The 21,006-nt window shown below is 36.4% G+C and overlaps 1 protein-coding gene across 1 annotated transcript in view; it reads right to left on the reverse strand.

Annotated features, from left to right (window-relative positions):
* Window positions 1–21,006, reverse strand: part of RIMS2 (regulating synaptic membrane exocytosis 2) — a 403,032-nt gene that overhangs the window by 186,880 nt on the left and 195,146 nt on the right. The window contains exons 14-17 of the mRNA XM_026080279.1: window positions 20,347–20,518; window positions 19,621–19,774; window positions 9,791–9,817; window positions 4,007–4,075 (exon numbers count right to left, since the gene is read on the reverse strand). Coding sequence (XP_025936064.1) covers window positions 4,007–4,075; window positions 9,791–9,817; window positions 19,621–19,774; window positions 20,347–20,518 — 422 coding nt within the window. The remainder of the gene's footprint in view (window positions 1–4,006; window positions 4,076–9,790; window positions 9,818–19,620; window positions 19,775–20,346; window positions 20,519–21,006) is intronic.

Consider the following 21,006-nt stretch of genomic DNA (forward strand, 5'->3'; position numbering starts at 1 on the left):
TGCATGTGACCCCTTGTGACTTCATTTTGCATGTGCAATACTTTGAATAAGCAAGAATTTTGTGGAAAGGATCACAGAGTATTTGACAGATGTTAGCAAATATATTTGATGTGATACAGTATTTATATGGCAGAAGGAAAAAGAGCAAAATGAAGTGTCATGTTAAATAAAATCTGAAAATACAAAATGAAAGACCTGGGAAAGTACAAAAGAAAGAAAACGAAGATAGACAAATGGCTGAAGTATTACTCAATGCAGAGAAGGCAAATATTTAAATCAAGACAACACTGTGATGAGTTTGCAAACGAATAGAAGAACTTTAAGAGAAGGATGTGGATGGTAAGTAAGACAATAAAGATAAATCAAAAACAGTAAACATAGTGACAGTAGCACAAAAAAGAAAAGCAAACAATAATTTTTTCAAAACTGAAAGAGCAGCAATCTTTCASACCCCACACAGCCAGCCTGAATTACAATGTAACTAAGGCAGCAGAGTTGTCAGCATAAATCCAAAAGCTAAAAGGTACTAAAGAAACGTGTTTAGGTACATTACGAACTCCGGTAAGGGAAGTAGACTCATTCACAGAACTGTAAAGACTCACAAATTTTATAAGTAGTCGTCAAAACAGGAGTTAAACAATTTATTTCCTGTAAAAGGGTATCTAGTATAAAGCAGATTTTAATGACCACATTTGTAGTCTTCATATAATCACTTAAAAAAATAAATAAAGTAAACAGATAATGAAAATMATTTTTTAAGCAGCACTTTCAAAGGAGCAAGATAGAAAAAAAGGTATTTCAATAATCTAGTAGCACATATGGCCATTCAACATACTGCAACTTAATTTACATTAGGAAAAACAGATGTCATAGGTGTCTGAGAAAAGAAATTTAGAAGTAAATGAGCTATAATCTTTATTTAAAAATCAACCTTCAAAGACAGCATAGGAATAATTTAAGAGGCTAATGTGTTTCAAATATAGCATGAAGCAGATAAAATCACAAAATTGTAAATCCAGCTGTTTTGCAGGAACCCCACTGATGTTTGAACACCTGGTAAAGCTTCTGCAAAAGCTTTTTTAGGGACAATACAAAGATTTCACTTTCAAAATGTCACCATAATAAGTACATTAGACAAATATCCATCAAATTCCCTTTTTTTCCTTTCTTATGAAACTCCAGAGTTGAGTTGGTGCATTTCTAATTAGACTGTCCAACAGGACTAATAAAAGCCCTTCCCTTTGGGAAGACAGGAAATCTGAAAGCCTTACTGATTATTGAGCATATGCCAAAAGCTAACCAACCCTAGACCAAAAGAACAGCAAGTAATAACAAAGGGGCTTCTAAGAATCACAGCCTCTCTGATTCCAGCACTTCGTGCCACACTGGCTACATATCCTTCCTGTCTTTCGACTGCAATAAAATAAACAGGCAGTGGAAATATGAGAATGCACTAAGTTTTCCTAAATATCTCCTCAATTAAGGTATTAATCTGAAAACTGACCCTATTACTGTCTGAAGACAAATGATTTAAGGAAGACAGATTGTTTAGTGGTCTTGCAGCCACAGCTCTCATTTATTTTCTGGTAAAACTACTAAAACCTTAATGTATAGAAAAATTTGAGTAGAGATTAACAGAAATCTGAATGTTTATGCAGAAAAGAGAAAAAATATATTCCTTTGAGATAGAATAACTTTCAGCATGCAGTATCTACAAGGCTAGATTTTTCCTAATATGAACGAGGACAACTTGGGCTTAAAAACACAAGCTTTCTAGATACGGTAAAAGGAGACTTACAACCAATAAACGTGTTAACGATATGAGTTGTCCTGTTTGTACCACAAAGTGTGTTTAATATTGTGTTAGTCAAAAAAGTGCTGGTTGATAAAGTTTACATGCTGATTAACAAAAAAATCCATTCTTCCAGTAAGCACAAGACCTAGGGCAAGGGAACAGCAACATAGGAGGGTCGAAAATTAAATAAAGCATAAGAGATAACTGTGAAATATCTAGAAATACAGAGCTGACCACCTTAGACAACATGGAAATGCATCCAAGCTCAGATTAGTATCAGTTTTTAAGACAGGACTGTGCAAACTCAAGTGAGTAGGTATGACGGTGTGCTCCTTTCCCCCCCACTGATGTGCTCTCTCCCCCTCAACCTGACCTCCCTGTAAACAGCACGTAGGCAGGGGCTAATTGAGCATGCGCCAACTGAGGCCCATCTAGCATGCAAATATGACTATGAGTCAATCATCTCTCCCCCATAAATAGGGGGCAGCCCAGAGCCCCTTGAGCTCTCCTGCATGGCAGCGGGCTGTACTGCAGAACCTCCCCTTGAGCAGGGACGCCTCTCAAGGTGACTCCTCGAGGTTGAGAGATTCCTTACCCGCGACAGATCCTCGGTAAGTGATTAATAGCATGATGAACTTTTGTGAACTTTGCAAAACTTTGCTGAGTTATATCTCTGATTAATTGTGCACATAATCCCGTAGACATAAACCGTTGACCAAGTCTGAGGCTAGGATCGGATCCAGCCGCACCCAGGCTGCTCTCAGAAGGAGTTTAGAAAGCAAGGGGGTCCTTTCCAAATCTCATGACTCAATGCGAGGGTCTCCTTTGCACACACTCCTTTAGACATGAACCATTGACCAAGTCTGGGACTAAGACTGGATCCAGCCACACCTAGGCTCCTCTCGGAGGGAGTTTAGAAAGCAAGGGGGGTCCTTTCTGAACCTTGTGACTCAACAGGAGGCTCTCCGTTGTGCCTGCATCTGACCCTATCCTTCATGCAGTAAATAACTGAGTGAACCTTGCCAGTCGAACCTTGTTAAATCATTCTTACTTACAATTGAACTTTGTTGTTATCTTACCACAATAAACTTAGTGCTGCTTCCCTCTTATGAGTGAAGTGCATCACTCCTTCATGACAGTAGGTAGCTCATTAAAAGTTTGGATTTATTAATAACTGGTTACACCCCACCTTGCAAATATCCACAATTGTCTCTTTCTACCTCCTTTCTTTCTGCAGCCCCAACCCCAGCACTAGCAGAACCCCTCTGGCTCATGTTCCTATGTGTCTCTCCATCMGCATGTGCTATACCCAACTTAAAGCTATACATATGCTGACAGGTGGCTATGTTACAAGAACACATGTTTTGACAGCCCCGCTGACCTCTGCCTTACAGCTGCTGGATAGACCAAGCAGCATATACTGCTCCACATATGCCGAGGAAGACACTCAAATCACTGTATAGGTCCACATTAGGTAAGCCTGACCTAAAGGAAACAGCAGCAGTGTGACACAGGCTGCTCAGAGTGGTTGACAGCCCTCAGGTAAGCAGGAGGCTAAATTAGCCCACATTGAGCCTGTGCTGCCAACCTCACGCTGGTACCAGGGTCCACCAGTATGGGTTTAAAGGTGACATATTTTCTGTTGTAGCCAGGGAAAGCAAATGATTCTCTGATTTTATCAGTTCTGGCCATGATTACAGCATACTCTTTTCTCTTAGAAGAAGAGTAGGAATACTAAATCTTTTACATGACAGCTGTTACTTTAAATACTCATTAAACTTCTAATTTAAATACTTCTTAATAAAAACGGATGATCTGTTAAGACATCTCCTTTCCTCCCTTAAATGTTCAGGTTTCAGATCTTTGGTGGTGCTATTATTTCACAACACAGTTCTCATGGATATATAAAATTGAAATGTCTAAGTCAAAAATTGAAGAATTTGCCTACCATTTAATATAAAAAACACTTTTATGCTATTTTTATCATTATATAAAAGCAACAAGGACATTCATACATTGATTTTTCCCTTTGTTGGTCATTTTTGTGGTTAAACATGCATTATCAATCATATTTATATTGTTTCTGTTAGAAAAACACACATTTAGATTCCATTTCTCTTTCTCAAAAAAATATTCTAAAATTCATAATAACAAATTATAAATAAGAAAGATTTCTACTGAACCCAGAAGAGGAAATTTAGAAAGTAATACCTGAAACAACACCAACTCCATCATCACAGTCATAGTCAGAGACTTCGCTGTCACTGATTCTTTTGGACCCTGCCAAAGAAAAAATCAAAAATGTGTCACTGTTATTCACCTGTAAGTCAAAACTATTCTCAGACAATAATACATAAATAATGGTAAGGACTTCATACTAGACAATGAAGCAGTAATTCATAAGTATAAGGGAATTTACTGTTATATTATTGCAAATATACCAACTATTTTCATCTAAATGCATAATATTATGTATAACGACATGATGAAATACAGCTCTACAACATTTCTTTCATGAAATATTTACATATGTTTTGTGTGCATAATTCCATACAGAAATATACATTATGCTATTCATCTTCCAGGTGTTCGTGTATTATACACACACACACCAAAAATCTGTGAACACCAGAAAAATGAATTACTGTGATCATGTTAAATGGATGTAGTAGTTTCTTTAGCATTATTAGGAACAGGCAGTTCACACACACATGCCCTGCAAAACAAAATCTCTCTGGGATACTTCAGAGGAAACAAGCTATTAAATGCTACTATGGGAGTACACCTGTTAAAATAGCTAGAGCTTAGTTGGCAAAAGCAGTTTCCAAGTGCACAATTAGAGATAAAATGTAGGGCACATAAGACAAATACATGTGTTAGCTTGTGCATGGCTTCATTTTATTTATCTCTGTCCTTGGCATCTTTTAAACAGCAGACAGGATGCATTTGATTGCTGACATCAAGATTAAGCGTCGGTATGTCAACATGTGAATGATAATTATTTATTTACTTGTTTTAGACTGTGAAAATCCCTGGTTTTCAGCAACATGGTATATCTGTTCTAATTCTCTGGCCATCTAAAAATAGGCAACTAGTAACTAGGTAATTTAATCTAATTGTCACCAAACCGTCAATCATGTGCAAGGTTTTTGATGGTTACCATAGGGACAATTTATCATTCTGAAAAACACATAGAAAAATTAGACGTAAAAACTGTGAGTAAACCTAAAGGAGTGCAAGACAAAGCAGGATTAAGGTTCTATCTTGGCGACTGGCACAGAATGATTCCTAGCCTACATTTTGTGGGGACTTTTTTCTTTAAATCCAAGCTATTTGATAAAAATATGAAATTACAAGCAAATGATTAAAATTAGCAGTAGAAAAGACCTAGAAGATGAGGGCAAAAGTGAAAGAAAAGGTTTCATCCTCTTAATGGACTCTCCCAGAATCAGGAAATTTTTAATTTTTAAAAACCAATTAAGTCTGACTTCAAGACAATATTCGATCTGATTATTTTCTTAATTATAGTACTACAGAGGCCTAACAAAAATCTCTCTTGCTTCCCAAAAAAAGAGCATGTACTCCACCTGTGATGCTGTTTCTGCTGTTTTTAGCAGAGAGCCTTCTACTGGTGCAGGGACATACATGCCAGTGAGCAAAAAGGATTAGGGGCATCAGCTTCCATTTCCCTTAGCTGCTAATCCAAAACCAGACCAGTGAATGAGAAGGATGGTATTTGCAACCAAAGACTGAGCAAGGGAACCCTGCTAGTTTGGCTGGGATTTGGCTGGGATCTAAAAGGCAGAAGCTCCTAAAGGGAGTGCCAAAAGAGCCGTTCTGGCCTTCTGGATAACCTGCGACAGATCTGAGAGTGGTCTGCTGCTGGTCTGCATCGCTCGGGCTTCATCACGGAGAGAGGACTGTGGAAAGGGAACATGAGGGCAACTGGACAGATTGCTGATGCTCATCACATGGATGCTTGGAAAGGGTTGAATCAACCATGATTTGAATGAATGCAATTCACTGATCATCTAATTCATCCTTATGAATAAATTAATTAATCACAATTAAGGTTGCTTTTATTTATGTTTATATTTACAGCTGAGTACATCTGCTTAAAGTTATTTTTAGAATATTATGTTCTGTATTCTGGAGAGAAGATTTGCATTTCTGAGGATGAAAATAGCCAGCCATTGTCGCAGAGTCAAGACTTCCCAATTGCATAGGAAAAATTACATGTTGTGGTAATCACAGAATATTTCTGGGTGAAAAGAGAGACTAAGAAGCATCAGTGGACAAGAAGTATAGGGGAGAGGAGTCTTTCTCTCCCCTCAAATCCCGATTCACCTTCCCCAGAATCTCCTAATACCTCAACTTCAAATCAACTTCCAGGACCTTTCCCCTTCCCATACATGGACCCCATCTTTGTTCCCATCCCCTTTGCTTCCCCAGCTTGAGCTGCAGGGAAGAGCTGGGGCATGAGAAAAGCGAATGACCCAGGATCAAGACATGCCCTAAGGATGGGAGTAGAGAAAGAGTAGAGTCAAGAGAAGAAGCAGGTTTCAGAGCTTTCTCCAACTGCTCATGCTGCTGCAAAGAGGACAGTCTCTTGCAACAGCTGACATCCCTGCAGTACAAAAACCTTTTCTCTGTGTAGGCAGGAGACGTGAAGCTTGTTCAGGTCAGATCACCTCCTCTATCTCTTCAAGCACAGGCTACTTTAAGCAAACTCTAACTACTAACAGACTCAAAACAACTGAAAAATAATCATGTTTAGGTAATATTTCATCTATTTTTAAATGTAATTTTAAAGGCTGGTTAAGAAGTTAGAAAAAAATTAAATCAAGATTAATTACTGGGTTTCATCTTTAGAAATCAATGTTTTCAGGAAGGGTAGAGGAAGGAAAGCATGTCTATTAAATATGTAATGTCAAGAATACTGCCTGGAATATGTGACTTCTGCAAAGTAATCAAATTAGATTTATTTAAAATGTCTTCCATTAACTTCAGAAGTTGAACAGATTAGAAGGTCCACAGGTCAAAATCCTTTATTGAATTCTGCATTCAAAATGCAAGTGTAAATGTTGGCATCTTATTTTAAGAGTTCTCATAAATTTTGCAGGAGTAATTTCATTTGCTATATATTCATTCTAGATGCTAATTGTCTTTTCAATGTAAATTTGAAGATATAGCCTTCAGGCCCTCCTTAACTCTGTCTTGTAAAAATACTGCTTCATTATCTGAGTAATCTGAACCATTGTCAGTGAAACAAAGAAAGAGCAATTCATAGTTTATCTGGGAAATGTGACAAYGTAGCCTCTCACAAACAAATTATGCCAAAGGAATACTTCTAATGAAGCTATTATTTAGTATTTTTATGCATATCTTAAAGTGTTTGACAAGTATGTTACAAAATATGGTAAATGTAACAGCAAGGAAATTAAATCCTTTCTAACATAAATTCAAATTTTAGTACAAGAGCTTGAGCATATAACACCTAGGACACTGGCTGCAACAAATAAATGCATTGATGCCTATGGTTTGCATGTAATTAACTTTGTCTTTGATGGACTTTAAATATGAGGAATGGCATTAATTAAGTCTCATTGCCAGTGTACTAGAATGTAGTTTATTAACAAAGCATTCTACTTAGAGATAATATTGCCATGTTTTCTAGTAACTGGATGGTAACAGATGGTAAATATTGACTCTTGAATGCCTTCCACCAGGATTAATGGTTATAACACTTACAGATTGAAGGCAAATAGACTCCATACTGTAAGCCACAAAAAACATGTTAATTCAGTGTAATCCCAGGGCGAAGAATGTGTAAAGAACTTGTATGCTTTCTAGTTTTATTCTTATTTTCATGGAGAGCAATAAATTGAAGAAAAAAGTGAGGTATTTAATTCCATTTTATGAATCAAATACTTTGTTGGTTTATTTGTACTTTTCAGAGGCTGCAGTGTTGGAGGCCATGGAAAGCTTTTACAACTTCTGAATAAAAATAATATAAAAATCTTTAAAGACGATTTCACAGAATTGTATTTACTTTCACAAAAACACATTTCTTCCCATAAACATATTCTAAATGACTGGAATTCTCAAATTATGAAAGAAACAGTAAACAATCATAAATATTTTCTAGTAAGACAACTTTAATTTGTGGAGAATTTCAGAAGATCTCATGACTCCTACGTGAAAACTGATGYTGGATAATGACATAGAGCTATTCTCCATCCTATTATTAATATACAGGGGAGACAATCCAAGGTATAGTATCTTCTGTGCTTCATATATTGCACGTTGACAGTTCTGGATATAGGCCTCAACAAGAGGAAAGCAGCATAAGGTGTTCAAAACTTAATAAAGCTGAATGCAGAACAGCCTGTATGACCAGCCAATACAGCTATCAGAACTGACTAGCATAGGGGATGGAATGAGAAATAACAAGATTAAGGTGAGTCACCTTAAATACAGAAGGAAGGGCCAGATTCTAGGACTCGAATTCTCTTTGTGCAGAAAAGAGAGCAGATCGAGCTCCCCAGCTAGGATCCTGTCCCTTACAATGCAGGAACATTTTATGAGATTTTGTGAACTCCTTGGGCGAACGAAGGCTAATGAAGCACGCTTACAGTCTGGTTCTCTGGAGCTGGGAGAGGGCCTTCACAATCACTTAAAGTAACTTAGTGTCACCTCTAATTGTTCTGTGTTCAAAGCTGACACATAAGCAACCCTAAAATCAGTCTCTCAGCTGTCTTAAGAATTTGCTCTCTCATATTCATTCAGTCTGTGCCTGAGGGTTTTGAGTGTGAACTGATTTCTTATGTAGTCCTGCTGTCTGCATGCTAATCTGTCACTCCATCCTCCTGCATAAAATTGTGTGTGTGTGTGTGTGTGTGTGTGTGTGTGTGTGTGTGTGTTTGGGGGGGGGTTAAGTTTTTGGCCAATTTCATCTATACTGACAGAGAGGTAAAAATACCAAATTTAATTAAGTTGCTACAGATCTTTGAAAATGGTTGCTGGTTAGAAGAGAAAGATCCAAATCAGAACCTCGAAGGGAAAACAAACAAAATCATGCTAAAATGTGTGGCTAATCCACACATGCAGAAATCCACACTAGCCATAGCAAACATGATCTCTTTTCAAGATAAGAGACATGAGAAAGATCTGGGACTGTTTCAGAAGAGAGTGCAGGAGACAGAACATGGGAGGCAAAGGATGGAAATAATGGAAAATAGGTTTTCTTAGTCCTACTTTCAAGAAATATCCTGTGGGTTTTTTTCTCTCCACTATGGTATTGGCTCTATTTTCCTAACAATGTGTTTCATTTCTTAAACATAACTGAAAGATAATTAGATGTACCAATTCTTAATGAGTTTCGCATAATTAAAATTGCAGGAACTGCAAAAAGTCCCACATGAAATGTGCTACAAAATTTAAGCTTGCAAAAGCTTTACATTATGAGTTTATCTGTATTTAATTAAGGCAAACTAAGTATATCACTTCTCAGATATAACAACTAGATTTGTAACTGAGGACTTAAAGTAATATGAAACTGTAAAAATACATTTCAGAATAAATATTGATTTTGCCAGTAATTCACTTACCCCATGTCTGCGTTTTAAAAATATTTACACTAGCTCTCAACCAGCTGCAATACAAGTGTCCATTTTACTATAGCTTAAGCAAAATAGCATTTGCCTAGTATAGTTAATAAAGCATACTACAGTTTAACTACCAAAGCACTACCTAAAATAAAGGCAGACAAGTACAGTATTACAATAGTGCTCTGATATCAATACTGAGATGCTAAGAATAGAGAAACAAAGCCAACAAAAGACCTATGACTGAAAAGCAGACAGGGAAAGCCAAAGAACATTTTAGCAATTTAGCATCTGCACAATAGGAAGCGTAAGCACAYCAATAAAATATCAAATTAAATTTTGCATGTATATGGAAGCAGTAAGCATTTCTGGCATGCTGAAAATTTACCTGAATTATATGAATATAAGCCTTTATCTGGAAAACAAATATTGAAATGAAGTAGTGTCAGGGGAAAATATATGGATCAATACATGTAACAGGGATGGTTTGTACCTTAAACTTCATATCAATCATTTCTGGAAATTGAAGAATATGATATGGTAGGCCACATTCATTCAAAAGAAAAAACCTCAACCAGCTTGAAGAAATTAAACCACAAAAATCACCTCTGGATCAACGTTTATACTAAACAGTCACAGAAGACTAGCAGAGATATTCCAGTCATTTGCAATTCTGAAATACAGATGYGCATTTACTACACATAAATATTTAACTTTTTAAGAGCAACTGATGTATCATCAGCTAGTCATACAGTATGAATTACTACCCTTAACATCACTGTACATGGCTGTTAGTACCTCAGCAGGATGATGTTAGCAGAACTTTGCTGAGATGTAGCTATGAATCCTACTTTACATTTAGCAGACTCTGAAGTGATGCTTCAGTCAATCTTCTGTCTCCACCTACTCAATGGCCTTGATTTGGTAAATATGTACCTACGTGAATACCTTATGCACATGTCTGTTCCCAATGAATTTAAGACTCCTGATGTGAGCACAACGATTAAATACTTACAAGATTTGGGTTACTGTTTGTGTTACTAAAGTATAGTTGTTTCAAGCATTTTAACTTTCTATATAACCATACCAGTTCTCCTAAACTTCAAAATTTCTTGAGAAAATGGAATTTACATATGTTAATATGCAAAAATCTGGATATTTTTGGAAATATGAAATGTCACTTTGCATTTGCAGATTTTGTAAATGTGATTTTCATAAGGTAATGGGAATAAGCCTGGGAGTGAGAATAACCTGAATACTATCTTGCCATTAACAAGACATTATAAATGTTTTTATTCCTTTTAGGTAAACAGCAATTTACAGATATTAACTTGGTATCACAGTGCTCATAGACACCATTTTAATTATTAAAGACTGACAGACTGTAAGTAATGCACCTCAGATAAAAAGTATGACAGTACCAGAGGAGAAATGAAAATTCAGATTTCTTGGCAAGTGGTCCTGTTAAAAATCCACTAGATGACTGAGCGCCTTCTGGCAAATCATAGCTTTTCTGACATCCAGTTACACACTCTTTGAATATGTAGACAGGATCACTTCATAATCTACAACGTCCAATTTTTAGTTCTATATATTTTAAAACTGTATTTCTTGATGAACATAATCAATTCTTGTGGCCCAGATGCAGAATTCCACTTGGCTATATAATTTCAAAGAAAAATAGGGCTTTTTTCAACATCATTTACAAACTTCTGGATGTGAACTTTAGTACATAACTTCTCCAATTTTTGTGTTCCTCAGTACAAGTTTCTTCCAATTACAAATTTCATGGAAAAACTGACACAGAATCACAGAATCACAGAATGCTTGAGGTTGGAAGGGACCTCTGGAGATCAGCTAGTCCAACCCCCCTGCTCAACCAGGGTCACCTAGAGCACATTGCACAGGATTGTGTACACACAGCTTTTGAGTATTTCCAAGGATGGAGATTCCACAGCCTCTCTGGGCAACCTGTTCCAGTCCTCAGTCACCCTCACAGTAAAGAAGTTTTCCCACATTTTCAGACAGAACTTCCTGCATTTCAGGTTGTGCCCGTTGCCTCTCGTCCTATCACTGGGCACCACTGAGAACAGTCTGGCTCCATCTTCTTTACAGCCTCCCATCGGATATTTATACATATTGACAAGATCCCCTCAAGCCTTCTCTTCTTCAGGCTAAACTATCCCAGCTCTCTCAGCTTTTCTTCATGTAATAGATGCTTCAGTCCTTAGCAGACCTCTGCTGGACTCACTCCAGTAGCTCCATCTCTCTCTTGTGTTGGGGAGCCCAGAACTGGACACAGCACTCCAGATGTGGCCTCATCAAGGTTGAGTAGAGGGGGAGGATCACCTCCCTCGACCTGCTGGCAACACTCTTCCTGATGCACCCCAGGATACCATTGGCCTTCTTGGCCACAAGGGCACATTGCTGCCTCATAGTCAACTTGTTGTCCACCAGAACTCCCAAGGCCTTCTCCGCAGAGCTGCTTTCCAGCAGGTCAACGCCCAACCTGTACTGGTGCATGGGGTTATTCCTCCCCAGGTGCAGGACTCTGACCTTCCCTTTGTTGAACTTCATGAGGTTCCTCTCCACCCACCTCTCCAGCCTGTCTAGGTCTCTCTGAATGGCAGCACAGCCCTCTGGGGTATCAGCCATTCCTCTCAGTTTTGTATCATCAGCAAACTTGCTGAGGGTGTACTCTGTTCCTTCATCCAGGTCACTGATGAATAACTTGAACAAGACTGGACCCAGTACTGATCCCTGGGGGACACCGCTAGCTACAGGCCTCCAACTAGACTTCACACCACTGATCACAACCCTCTGAGCTCTGCCATTCAGTCAGTTCTCAATTCACCTAACTTTCTGCTCATCTAGCCCACACTTCCTGAGGTTGCCTATGAGGATGTTATGTGGGACAGTGTCAAAAGCATTCCTGAAGTCAAGGTAGACAACATTCACTGCTCTCCCCTCACCTACCCAGCCAGTCATTCCATCATAGAAGGCTATCAGATTGGTTAGGCAGGATTTCCCCTTGGTGAAGCCATGCTGACTACTCCTGATCACCTTCTTTTCCTCCACATGCTTGGAGATGGCCTCCAGGATGAGCTGCTCCACCACCTTTCCAGGGATCAAAGTGAAGCTGATTGGCCTATAGTTTCCTGGGTCCTCATTCTTGCTCTTCTTGAAGACTGGGGTGACGTTTGCTTTCTTCCAGTCTTCAGGCACCTCTCCTGATCTCCATGTCCTTTCAAAGATGATTGAGATTTCCTAGCAATGACATCCACCAGCTCCCTCAGCACTCATGGGTGCATCCCATCAGGGCCCATGGACTTGTGGATGTCAAATTTGCTTAAATGATCTCTAACCCARTTCTCCTCCAACACTTCTTTACCTACAAAATCATGCAAAATGGAGTGAGGGAAAGTTTTCTAGATTACTCCAAGAACACTAGAAAGTTGCCAGAAGTTCAATAGTGCCATCAAAAAGATTTTGATGAACACAGTCTGGAAATCATTTATATAATTAAAAGGGATGGACTTTCTTGAATTTAAATTCTGTAAAGAGCTGTTTAGAGCTTTTTGAAGACCAGAAGAATGTATATATACAGAGACTACTAGGGGAGTGGGGACTAGAGAAGCCACATTTGTTTCTATATGGTTACAAAACAGAAAGGAAACAGTCAGAATATTAAACTTATTTGAAAATTTCACCACGACCATTACAATTGACTATTATAGCTTATTATGTTTCAAAAATTAAAAGAAAAATACTACTTTTAGTCAGAAAAGGGTGTATATCTTTTAGAATCATTTTAAAGGCCTCCTAACTTGCTATCTATCCAGTGCATAGAAAGGTTACTTTACACTATCCATTGACAACATTGCTTTTCTGCCATCATTACATGACAGAAAGATAATTTAATAACATGATTATATCAATTAACCAGAGCAACAGAATTATAAACAATACTCAAATTCCCTTTAGCTGCTTCAAAACACTGATAGGATTTGAAATATTCTGTAGTTTAATTACAATTTAATAATGTTTATTTTTAATTCTTCAAAGAACACAGAATTAACTTCTTAAATAATTTTCCTTCTTTTATATTTTGATGGTTTAAGGCCTTTGCAGACACCCCTGTATCATGTTAAATACCTTTTTATTAAAGTATTTAATAAACTATAGATGTACAATAAGTATAATAAATAAATCATAGATGCATAATAAATATAATACTGGTATTTATTTCAAATTCTGTGAACAAAACATTAATACATGCAAACAAAGATAGCATGCTCAAGGCCTGTGTTCCATAAAAGAAAGAGAAAAATTAATGAATAAGCATGAAAGGGAAAAATATGTGTTATTCTCTGGAGTTAACTTCTTATAATGTATTCACCGCTCATGGATCTGTGCTGCTCACCACAAAATGCTCTATATTATAATGTGAAAAAAAAGTCACTGATATGCATTTCCATTAAGTACTACTCACTTACCTACTAGTGAACACAATTATTATAATTCCCTCAAGTAAGATTCAGTAACATTTAAAGCTACTGTACTGACTTACCATATTCACAGCATACTGAAAGGAAACTGTTGAGACTGCAAGATCCTGATTCTGCAGTAAGATGAGACTCTACAGAGTTCCAGGGAAGTCAGTGGCTTTCACTGGAAGACTGAGGTTTGAGATGCAGGGGCTCCAATTTCATAGGGTAAAGTTTCAGATACATTGTAATCAATTATTATTAAACTTTAATAATTTAGCACTATCATAAAACCATCATAATGTTCCACAAAACAGACTTGAACATTTTAATATTAAAGTAATGAAAGAGAAAACCTGAATTAACAGTTATAACATGCCACTCATCTTTGGTCTGATGGTGACTGAATAGTATACAACCACAAAAGTTTTGAAAAAAAAGATCAGGACCCAGCAATGACGAGTCCACCTAATAATTGCTCTCAGAAATTAACAAGCAATGGGGGCCTTCATTTGTGAATTCAGTCTACTAATTTGGTGTTTCTGGTTGGATGTGATAACTTTTACCATGTTCAAGTCTGAACATAGACCCAGAAAATATAGTCTGACTCCTGGCAAGTTGTGCAAACCTTAGCCATGAAGATGACTCTAGAACTTATTCTGTCATTCAAAAAAAGGTTTGCTTATGGATTATAAATTCTTTCTTCTCATCCAAATTAATAGATAAAATTTGGAAAAGAAATGCTATATATAGCTTTTGCATGCTATATGCAGAAGTCTTTTGTAGAACAAACTACATTCAATTTTTTTCCCCATAGTTTGAAATACTCAYTGCTGTAATTTCTCTCCCACCAGATTTTTCTACATACCTTATTTAAGAATCATGTAGGTCAATGAATGGAGCCTTCAATGACATTAATTCAAAAAACAATGAAAGTTAAATTTTCCATAAAAGAAATCTGCTTCACAGTTTCCTTATTTCCAGCTATTTTGAACGTGACTGATTTTCTGGTGTTCATGTTCTTGGCAGAATGCAGTTTGATCCACCATTTTGGATTTCTATGGGTTGATTTCCAAACACTGTCATTTCTAAAACCTCTTAGACCTTGTTTTCAGCAAGATAGTTATTGTCACATAGATTCACTATTTTTCCCTTATTGAGGAAATATATTTTAAAAAAATATAATAYCATATTGTGTATTCTTGCAGCATTTCAAGCTTCCACTCCCTTTCCATTGCTAATACACATGCATGCTGTAACTGGAGACCTGAAAATGTCTGCATTACCGGTTTTGTATGTTTTTCCCATTCTTTTGGCCTTTAGCTGTTATCCACACTGTCCACCCACTCTCTGCAGTCAGCAGATCAATAACTCAGCCAGCTTGGTTTTAAAGCTGCAAAATCTAACTTTGAAAACAAGTGTCTGTTCTAACTTTGAAAACAAGTGTCTGTTCTAACTTTGAAAACAAGTGTCTGTTACTTTTTAATCCTAATTCATCAGTAAACTGTTAAAATACTTGAAGTAAAATAAAATAATGAAAGCTGCTCCTAAAACAAATTCAGAGTTACTACAGAATTAAAAAATTCCATGTCCTTCCAAATGTGCAATAACCCAATATTCTTTACCAACTAAACAGTATCAGCCCACACTGCACAGATACAAAAATTACATGGACATAACTGTAAAAGACTGAATAAGAAATCCTGGGATTCAATTTGATGACTGCTATCTCTCTATTCTGAGATATGTAGAGAGGAAGTAATTACTGATTTGCAGTCCCATGGTACAAACCCTCCTTCATTTCTGCATCAGTTATCACTGAATAGTAATGCTAATGATAACTTCTATCCCATTGATCTTAACACTTATGAATACAATATCCAAACCACATTTACTTTTCAGTGGAATTTGTGATTAGCCTCTTATCTAGTGTGAGAAGCATTAATAATATTGTTGCCTAACTGACTACAGGAAGTCTCACAGTTTTTTCAAAAAAACTTTGAGTTTTCTGCTTACAATCTCTTGTCAGACACAATATAAAAAAGAACTTTAATTTGCCCATAATTTCAATTAATGCTGTCTGGAATTTTTAAAGTATGGCTGATTTGATATGGTCAAAAGTTGGGGAAATAAGGCCATTTTACAAATTCACTTCAAAAGTCCAGCATGATAAGCGAAACAGACCTACTTATTACCTCACATTTCATCTGTAATAAGAAAAAAAACTAAAATACATTGATTGGATAAAAGGCAAATAGATAGTTTATGAAAATATGCAATATAATTATATAGCTGAAAGACCTAATAAATCATAATCCTATGTTCTCTAATAATTCCAGCTTCTAAGTAGTTGTCTCTACTAAGACAGTCCTTAGGAAAATGCATGGTAATAATCTGTCATCAACAGGAGGTTAATGGACTGTATGGACCAGAGGRCTGGGCAAGTGAATGTGAACAGCTGGCTTAGATCTGTCTRTATCATAACATAACATCTACTCAAGGATACTGAGAGATAACTAGAGGTAGAAACTGAGTTACTGTCTCTCTTTGAAAGTCGGTTCCTAAAAAATAGCATATGGGACTCTGCAGGAAGATTGCGCTATGCTACTGGCTATCGGTCAATATAGGAGTTCAGTCTTCAGAGTTGACAATCTGCTTGTTTTCAAGAACACYAAAATTCATTGACATTAAAAAGAGAATAAAAGTGCTTCATGGTAAAACCACATAAATCCCGACAATTATCAAGAAAAGCAAGTGGGTAAGTGTAGGTGGTTCTTTTAAACTACCTTCAGAGAATAGCATTTAAGTGTTTTTTTTCCAAATATACGTATTTATAGTAACCCGTCAGTCATGAAGATAAGAAAGCTTAAGTGCCTATTTATACAAACAACAAACAACCTTGTAATTCAAGATCTATCTCTTCTTTTTTATTTCTCATACTTACAATTTTGGGGGGCATGAAATAAGGCACTTCATATTGTACTCACTAATTCTACATTTAGAGGCATCACAGAAGTGAATAAAAGGTGGGCGGACTGAGCTGCTCTTGAAGCTGAAGACAGCGTTTGTAGCCCCAGTAACTGAAATCTGTTTACTGTATAAGAGCACAGTAAGTGCTCTTAAAAGTGCTTTGAAAAAGGTAGACAAACTTTTAGATATTCCTTGCCTTCATTCTGGAGAATTTTATTTTTCACAAAGTCATAATGTTTCATTGAAAAAAAAAAATGAGAGCACCTTCTGTTTTAAAATGTTGTCTTCCAGATTTCTGTTTGTCCCAAAATACAGCTTTACTGCCTGGGAAGCATTTTCATCATATACAAACTTTGTACTGAAGGGTACAAAAAGGGCTTCAGACACAAGAAACAATGAGCCCTTAAGTTTAATTAAATATTTTTTTGAAATCTCAAAAAAAAAAAAGGTAAAAGACCAAGCTTCTATATGCTATTGTTAGCATATTATCAATATTCTACTCAGTGAAGGCAAACAAGCATAACATCTGATGTCTTCCCTTCATCACTCCCCTGGTGATGAAGTTTAAAATCATGTAGGTTGGGAGGGACCTTCTGAAGGTCATCTGGTGCAATGCCCATTTCAAAGCAGGGCCAACTTACATTGCATTGCTCAGGGTCTTGTCCAGCTGAGTTCTGGATATCTCCAAGGGGATATTCCACCACCTTTCCAGACAACCAGGAAGTACTTTTATTTTCATTTCAGAGGTGCAACACAAATTCACAGATTTTTTTTGATAAATGGAGTCTGTTACCACTGCAGAATTCTGACCAGGTGCTAAGTTTCTGTTGGGATGCCTTCCCAGTACCAAACGGGGAGGGCTTCTAATTCCAAAAGACATTATTCTCTATTCTTTGCATGTAAAACTCTCTCTTTAAACTGAGAATGATTTATGACAAGCAAGGATTCAAAGAGTGCATATATTTCCAGGACACTAGAGAAAATCCTTTGTCTGGAATCCCCATCTCAGCTGGAATGCACATGTCATAAGTTCTTGGAGAAATATATGAATGTTCCAGCAACCACAGTGAACATCTCAAATTACTTMTTTGGTTAAAGTTTGTGGAACACTATATGGTGTCAAGGTACTGCTCTGGGAACAATCAGGTTAAATCGTCCTTCACTGAAAAGCAGGATTTCTACACCAAATCTTACTGTGCCCCCAAGCCAGAAGTCTTTGCCAGTCCTTCTCTACACAGTTCCACAGAGAGATGTAAGATTGTTCAAATGATCACAGGAAAAGTATTAAACATTTTTTCCTGATTTTCCATATTTGAGTCAATGCCTTTGAACAGATCTTTCATTAAGTATCACTATTCTTAATAGCAATTATTTATTGCACAGATGGGAACTACTACAAACAAAGAGGGTTTCTTTGCAGGACTGAGTATTTCCTGAAAGCTAAAATTTCACTAATGTCACACATGAACGCATTTCATATACAAACAGATACTGAAAAGTCTGATTGGTCTATAAAAGTACTCTTACACGGAAGAAAAGTTAGATTTAGCTTATCAAAAATGCGTTCCAAAATGGCAGAAATTAATGAAGAAAAATAGTTAAAATAAGAATTTACTTAAACAACAGTCATGGTCCTGAAAAGACTGAAGAGGAATGAATTGAAAAGGAGATCCTTACCTGTTAGCTAGCATTTCTTTCCTTCTTTGGATAAGTATAATCTCACGGCTTAAAGGCTACACATTTCAACTCTCACTTAATGTTTCTATCTCAGAATATTATGATATGGAGCATTTTAATCCTTTTCACCTTCCAGGGCACAGATACAAAATCTGCCAACTACTTTAAAATATTTACATACAAGAGATAAACTAATAGAGAATCCATATAGAAAATATGAAATACTCAAGCTTGACTGTGTTTCTGTGAGTTTGCGTGTATTAACATACGCGCACACACACACTTGCACAAAATAACCAAAGAAAATGCAAAGAATTATTAGAAATAGTTTTCCAGAGTTTTTTTGCAAAAATTATCTGTGGGAATAATAAAAGATTTTTCACAGCATCAACATATTTTATGAAGTTAATTCAGTGAAGGATAGCTTTGAATCACTGACACTAGTGAGCAGTTTATCTAGAGAAACTAGAGCAATGATGAAATAGATTCTCACTGTATACTAACATATCTCTTTTCCTTAACACACTATATATTTTGTTTTCAAAATATCTACTGATAACAGTAAACTACTGTGGATCAAGTATACTAACTGTATGAAATAGAGTTATAAGATAAATTCCATTTGTGAATCTAACTACATAAAGTAGTATCAAAACAAACCAACAGGACATGATATTTAGTTGCACATGATGTGATATACAAATGACTGTTCTTCATTTTAAAGAAGTTTGAGTTAAAGATAAAGTTACTGCACTTTCACTTTTGGTTAAAAAATGAAATGATAAACCTAATACAGGAGATAGGACTTCAGAAGATAAAAACAGTACATTGCCAAAGACCAAGATAATTCAGTCAAGCTGAGGATTTGAACCAGGTAGACTAATAAGAAAAATGGTGAATCATACAGTATTCAGTATTACCATTTGTAACAGTTCAGAGTCTCATCAGTAATCATAAATAATCTAATTCATAACAGCTACAAATGAACACACAAATTCTGTAAGCTTCCCATCTACAAGAATTTAATATACTCTACATGTTAATTCAAATGAACTACACACAGTCTGTAAAACCAGCAACTTACTTTGTAACCTCCGTGTGGGACTCTCGCCATGAAGTTGTCTGCGTGGCAAATATGGTGAGGGGTGGGGAAGTGGCAATGAAGAGACATCATGCGTCTGAAGTTTGTACCAGTGAGGTTCATCATCTAGTAATGCTGTCTCTAACTCAATAAGAATCTAAAAAAGAAAAGATGATTAAAAGTAAGAAGGCATTACAAAACAGAACACATTTAAAATAGGTATGTCCATAAATTTCATTCTATTTATTCTCTTACTCTTAAGGAGTATATTTGAAATTTTATAAAAATCTTACATTTAGAAAGAAAGGAGTTCCTATGCCTTTGATGATGCCAAATACATAAAAACCCTTTCACAAAACCCTTATTACCATAACAACAACCTTAACAGCATTCAAACATCTTGCAGCAATTAGTCAGCAATATTTTCCAACATTTTAGTAAGACAGAACCATGGATAATATGGATTTTAATGAACAGTTCTCAAAGAAATTGAAACCATTTGGATACTGTTTCAAAAACAGAGCAAGTACATAATGAATCTGACCTCAGTACTGTGTGATAAGTGTGAGGTCACTATTTGTTTACTACTAAGTAAAATAAGTAGAAATATAACAATTTAAAGCAGTTTTGCTTTGCCACATTTAATTATTTTATTCAAAAATATTGTATCTAGACATGAATATGTGGCTAACTATATTCCTAAAATAACAACCAATGATAATCATATACCTCTCCTAAGAATTCACTTTCTTCCTCTCGAACTCGTGCTTGGTCCCAAAGAGTAATTTCTAACATTCGTTCTCTAAACTCTCTCCGGTGAACTGGAGAATAAATGAATGTTTGGTTCCACTTAGGTTCCAATGTTTTCTTTACCGTTTTTGTTCTTCTTTTATTTTTATCACTGTAAAAAACAATTAAATATTAAAAATGTCCAAAAGACCATGTTATTGTACTAAGCATCTCATGGAATGCAGCAAAGCTTAAATSAGCTGCACATTATGTAGTATTTTGGAAATACTATGATAATATATCTCAGAATTAGTCCTTTATGATAAAATTAAGTCCAGTACATATATTGAGAGTAATTAAGAGCTTCATATTAAAAACTAAACATAGCCAATTCCCAGTTCACATTCCAACTCCAATTTTAAGAAGTTTCCTGAAAACCAAAAATGTTTTAATAAGCTCATTTTGGAAACAGAAGACAGAGAGTATTCATGAAACAAAATAGACTTCTGCAGATGGGATTTCCATGGGCCACTGCTTGGCAGTAGAATGCCTATATGGATAACACTGGCCACAGGAAAAATTGGCATTTCAGACAAAGCAGCCAGCTGATTCGCTTGAGCTTCCCAGCGCTACAGCCCTACAGCCTGCTAAGCCACGGAG

Source organism: Apteryx rowi, unplaced genomic scaffold, assembly GCF_003343035.1.
Source record: "Apteryx rowi isolate R43461 unplaced genomic scaffold, aptRow1 scaffold_514, whole genome shotgun sequence".
NCBI classification, from domain to species: Eukaryota; Metazoa; Chordata; class Aves; order Apterygiformes; family Apterygidae; genus Apteryx; species Apteryx rowi.